A 6,000-nucleotide genomic window follows, 5' to 3' on the forward strand; every position below is an offset into this window, starting at 1 on the left:
CAATCACTTTGCAAAATAACCCTCACAGCGAATGGTATAGCAAAGGTACCATGCATCATGCGCAGTGTGACCGCGGCGTAAATCTCCTAATAGCGTATATCTCTGAATCAGGCTCATAGTCGTCTTTTGCTGAATTACAGCTCCACCTTCTGGCAGTGGATGGTATGTGCTCAGCAGCTATGACAGGTTTTCTTTCCTGGAGTGGGATCATGACTTATAATGAGCGACCCTTTGAAAAGCGATCTGTTAGGATCTGTATAGAAAAATGTTGGTGTTTATGTCCCTTTAAATACAGTTAAAGTCCCTATAGGTTTTGATTAATGTCTTTTTCTTTATTTTAGCAAGATGGAAAACTTCCCTTTGTGCCCCCGGATGAAGACTTCATTATGGTCGTCTCAAAATATGGCATCAAAGTAACTACCTCCGACCAGTATGTAAGTGATTGTAACATATTTTCAACTGAAAAAGTTGCTGACTATTGCTTCTTCCTATGTATATATCTGGTGTCCCCACTGTCAGTTGTCATTCTCCAGATAGGGCATGTTTTCAGGATCTTCCTGCAGTACTTAGGCAATAAACACTTGTCTGTGTTTCAGGATGTGCTGCACAGGCACCCCCTCTATCTCATTGTGTCCATGGTGTGCTACGATGACGGGCTGGTGGCCGGGAAGAGTCTGTTGGCTCTGAAGACTAAAGATGCCAGCGAGGACCAGAGCAGCCTGTGGGTTTATCAGTGTAACAATCTGGTGGGTACAGGCTCAGTACAGTGTGTAGGTCACAGTGTCATTGTCTGAGCTGCACTAGAAAACTGCCTGATTGGCTGCTATGAGACCAGGCACCTTACTGCAGGATTGCCATTGCATAGATGTCCCGCAGTGCTTCCCTATGTGTTACAGGAAGGGTTACAATAAAAGTGTGACGTACTCTCATTATACAAAACTTCATATTCAACTCTCAACAAGCCACTAACCCTAAAATCTGTGTCTGCTTATTTAACATAATGCTAATATCATTCATTGATCTATGAATACGTTTGCTGTGCAGTGTATTGACATGCATACTCTATGTATTTTATTTAGGTGAAATTTTCTATTTGCCCTTATTCTAGTTTATCACAGAGTGTGTAATATCGCCCTGATACTTCCAAATAGCAGATCCGGTGATGTCCGTATGCAGCAGGGCCTGTGTACATGCCTCAGGTGCCCAATTACAAATAAGTAAAATGTGGAGTACATACACTCAGCTGGTCACACAAGCACAACGGTGCAATGACAGCAATTCTTAATGCTGCAATGACAGTGATGTTAATGACAGTAATTATTGCAATTAAAAGTGTCTCCCAAGACGTGCCTAACCCCTTACCTCTGCTTCCATAATGTGCCTCATCCCGCCTCCCCTTCCCTCTGCTCCCATAATGTGCCTCATCCCGCCTCCCCTTCCCTCTGCCCCCATAATGTGCCTCATTCCGCCTCCCCTTCCCTCTGCTCCCATAATGTGCCTCATGCCGCCTCCCCTTTCCTCTGCTCCCATAATGTGCCTCATCCTGCCTCCCCTTTCCTCTGCTCCCATAATGTGCCTCATCCTGCCTCCCCTTCCCTCTGCTCCCATAATGTGCCTCATCCCGCCTCCCCTTCCCTTTGCTCCCATAATGTGCCTCATCCCGCCTCCTTCTGCTCCCATAATGTGCCTCATCCCGCCTCCCCTTCCCTCTGCTCCCATAATGTGCCTCATCCCGCCTCCCCTTCGCTCCCATAATGTGCCTCATCCCGCCTCCCCTTCCCTCTGCTCCCATAATGTGCCTCATCCCGCCTCCTTCTGCTCCCATAATGTGCCTCATCCCGCCTCCCCTTCCCTCTGCTCCCATAATGTGCCTCATCCCGCCTCCCCTTCCCTCTGCTCCCATAATGTGCCTCATCCCGCCTCCCCTTCCCTCTGCTCCCATAATGTGCCTCATCCCGCCTCCCCTTCCCTCTGCTCCCATAATGTGCCTCATCCCGCCTCCTTCTGCTCCCATAATGTGCCTCATCCCGTCTCCCCTTCCCTCTGCTCTCATAATGTGCCTCATCCCGCCTCCCCTTCCCTCTGCTCCCATAATGTGCCTCATCCCGCCTCCCCTTCCCTCTGCTCCCATAATGTGCCTCATCCCGCCTCCCCTTCCCTCTGCTCCCATAATGTGCCTCATCCCGCCTCCCCTTCCCTCTGCTCCCATAATGTGCCTCATCCCGCCTCCCCTTCCCTCTGCTCCCATAATGTGCCTCATCCCGCCTCCTTCTGCTCCCATAATGTGCCTCATCCCGTCTCCCCTTCCCTCTGCTCTCATAATGTGCCTCATCCCGCCTCCCCTTCCCTCTGCTCCCATAATGTGCCTCATCCCGCCTCCCCTTCCTTCTGCTCCCATAATGTGCCTCATCCCGCCTCCCCTTCCCTATGCTCCCATAATGTGCCTCATCCCGCCTCCCCTTCCCTCTGCTCCCATAATGTGCCTCATCCCGCCTCCCCTTCCCTCTGCTCCCATAATGTGCCTCATCCCGCCTCCCCTTCCCTCTGCTCCCATAATGTGCCTCATTCCGCCTCCTTCCCTCTGCTCCCATAATGTGCCTCATCCCGCCTCCCCTTCCCTCTGCTCCCATAATGTGCCTCATCCCGCCTCCTTCTGCTCCCATAATGTGCCTCACCCCGCCTCTTCTCTTCACATACAAACTGCACACACAGTGTGCCTTCAAGATTAACGTCAAGCAGGTGAGGCAGCAGTGCTAACCACTACACTACTGTGCTGCCCATATTTATTATTATTATTATTTTTGTTACAAATTTTTTATTGACACGCATTTGAACAATGACAGCAAAGACAAAATACATATAATATAATACATAAAAGTCACCATTCAGTAAGTTCAGCAAGAGATGGAGTCCAACAGGGAGGTTGAAACCAGTGAATATAAAGAAGCACATTCATTCAAGAAGGTCCATTCATTAAACTATTCCATACAGCAGTAGTTGGGCCAGAAAATGCAAATAAAAAGCTAGATGAATGTATATACAGGTGCAGAAAATAAATCCTTATGGAGACAATATGTAATGATTACAACTTTATTCATTTTGTTTAAATGTAGCTTATTTTAATATACTACTTGGTACTTGGTGAGAATCAATATTATATATTCAGCCGCCGGTATTTCATAGCCATTCCCAAGAATACACCTTTCCCCAAACAACAATGGCTTATTACCCTTCATTTTATTGATGAAACAATGTGATTAAGTCTGTTCATTGCATTCTCTGTACAGGAGCACGCCCAAACCACCTGTCATTTTGTCCATTGCAGCCTCTGTACAGGAGCACGCCCAAACCACCTGTCATTTTGTCCATTGCATTCTCTGTACAGGAGCACGCCCAAACCACCTGTCATTTTGTCCATTGCATTCTCTGTACAGGAGCACGCCCAAACCACCTGTAATTTTGTCCATTGCATTCTCTGTAAAGGAGCACGCCCAAACCACCTGTCATTTTGTCCATTGCATTCTCTGTACAGGAACACGCCCAAACCACCTGTCATTTTGTCCATTGCATTCTCTGTACAGGAGCACGCCCAAACCTCCTGTCATTTTGTCCATTGCATTCTCTGTACAGGAACACGCCCAAACCACCTGTAATTTTGTCCATTGCATTCTCTGTACAGGAACACGCCCAAACCACCTGTCATTTTGTCCATTGCATTCTCTGTACAGGAGCACGCCCAAACCACCTGTAATTTTGTTCATTGCATTCTCTGTACAGGAGCACGCTCAAGCCATCTGCAAGGTCCTTTCCACCGCGTTTGACTCTGTTCTAACTGAGAAGAGCCGGGTCCCTGCAGAATGACGGCAAGCAGCCAGTAATCACACCAGCCGTGCCTTCCATACCAGGAGAGTCGCTATCCTGTCACTGTGACATATCAATGATGCAGAAGCCCGCCACAATGCAGGCCTAGGATACAAATTGTGTATCACATAGATATATTTTTGTATTCAACTATTGCTGCAGTTTCGGAACATTGTAGACATGACTCACAAACTTGTGTTTCTGGCAATTCAGAGAGTGTCCGATCTTCCATGTTCTGTAGACGGTATAAGATATTACGCCACCTACTAAACAGATGCTTAGTGGTGCATTGGTACAGTATTATCCATGTAATAATATATGTCAGGGTACCTATGTCTAGTGTTATCTTTATAATGTGAGAGCTGTCGGTACAATCTCTGAGCATTATATCCTTATAAGTTGTTCTTACAGTCCTATTGTACGATATAAGTTTGGCTGACCAGACACATCAACGTGTACAATGTATAGATGTACATTAAAGCGTATGTTCATTGTCTCCTGGGACACCCTCTGCCCTCTGTAAGGACAGGTTAGGGCTGAGGATCGCAGTAATGTTCCCCTAGCCATCTTCTCCAGCCATTCTCTTTTACAGCAAATCTCTAGTTCCGGACTATCTGACTTGCAGGGGGCTCTTGTGTGTTATCCCGCTGCCCATAATGCACTGTACATTTCCTCAGTGTCCTTCCATACAGATAGTATCACCTTCCCCTGCTGCTCGCACCTATGTGCCAGGTGCTGCTGATTGCATATATTTATAAATACACTTTCCCATTAGGTTTGCACAGTGTTGTCATTGCTGCTATATGAATATCTTTGTGACGTCTCCTAGTGTGCTTGATACGTCTGCAGATATAAACTGGGCGAGGGCGTGACTACGGAATGGCGGGCTCAGCTGAGATGTGCGGGAGAGTAAATACGCCTATTGTCAGACAGCTCTCTTGCACCAAGTATTACAAGTGCCCACTGACTGATGACTGCTATGAAACCAAAGGTAGGTATAGTGGCGGTGTGGTGGCAGAGATACGTACACCTGAATATTCGCCTTTAGTTCTGTGCACACAATAGGGTGTAATTACAGCCGACGTGCTGCATTGGCCCCTTAGTATCCCAATACATTTATTGTTTCTGCTGCTTATGTACTTACAGCGATTTGGAGTTAGAGTTTAGTAATCCATTTATCAGCTTCAGTCTTTGCTCACCTGATTCCCCTTGTTACATATTTTACTACATTCCTTGTATTTCTTCCAATGTTTTCTTATGTAACCCCATTGGTTGAATTGAATCCTAGAAGTGCTCTTGCTATGCAGTCTGTAGCAGCGATGTCACTGGTTCCTACGGAGTTGATAGGATAAAGGTACATAACAGGAATACATTAGCCCCATGTTACCTTGATGTTAAACATGTTTCACTCTGTGCTCCAGTTCTGTCCTCTCTCATTGCATTACAATTTGCCACAGTGCTTCTTATAGAAATGCAGGTTGGTTTTTAGCTCAAGCTATTTTGTAGCCTATTAAGCTTTTTGGAACACACTGGGGATATTGTCATTGGGTTATTTATCCAACTCTAAAGATCAGGAGCTAAATTTACTAAAGTGAGAGTTTTTAGAATTGGAGATGTTGCCCATAGCAACCAATCAGATTCTAGCTATTATCTTAATCTAGAAGGTGCTGGTTAAATGTTAAATGGAATCTAATTGGTTTTTGGAGCTTGCCTGTAATCGCTAACCATAGCTCTTGCCATTGGAAGCGGGCTATCGGAGTGCAATAATTTATTCCTTTGCTTTATATCTGTTAGTAAAGGTCACGAATATTTATTGTGAAATATGCGACTATTCTGAAACATGCTGCGTGTCTTCTGTATCCTGAGGTCATTGTATACTTAAACTACAAAGTTTTCTGCTGAAATAAAAACAAATGTGTACTCCTTTTTTTTTTTTTTATAACTTTCCCCCAAATATTTTTGTTATGTGAGTGATATGAGTTGTGTGTGAGTATGTGCATGGACATGAGTGGCTGGAAGGTGCAGAGCACATGCGGTGCCCCATATTGGTGTTTCTCACCATCAGGGCCGGATTAAGGGTCACATGGGCCTGGGGCTGAAAATGTTCTTAGGGCCTATATGGAAAAGGGGAAGATATGT

The 6,000-nt window shown here is 45.8% G+C and overlaps 1 protein-coding gene across 1 annotated transcript in view; it reads left to right on the forward strand.

Moving 5' to 3' along the window:
- The window catches only part of ITGB1BP1 (integrin subunit beta 1 binding protein 1), a 29,720-nt gene extending 23,939 nt beyond the window's left edge, over nucleotides 1-5,781 (forward strand). The window contains exons 5-7 of the mRNA XM_088476012.1: nucleotides 342-434; nucleotides 597-746; nucleotides 3,778-5,781. Coding sequence (XP_088332138.1) covers nucleotides 342-434; nucleotides 597-746; nucleotides 3,778-3,861 — 327 coding nt within the window. The 3' untranslated portion in view covers nucleotides 3,862-5,781. The remainder of the gene's footprint in view (nucleotides 1-341; nucleotides 435-596; nucleotides 747-3,777) is intronic.
- The last annotated feature ends 219 nt before the right edge of the window (nucleotides 5,782-6,000 follow it).

The sequence above is a fragment of the Taudactylus pleione genome, unplaced genomic scaffold (genome assembly GCF_031769625.1).
Source record: "Taudactylus pleione unplaced genomic scaffold, aTauple2 ptg000180l, whole genome shotgun sequence".
Lineage (NCBI taxonomy): Eukaryota > Metazoa > Chordata > Amphibia > Anura > Myobatrachidae > Taudactylus > Taudactylus pleione.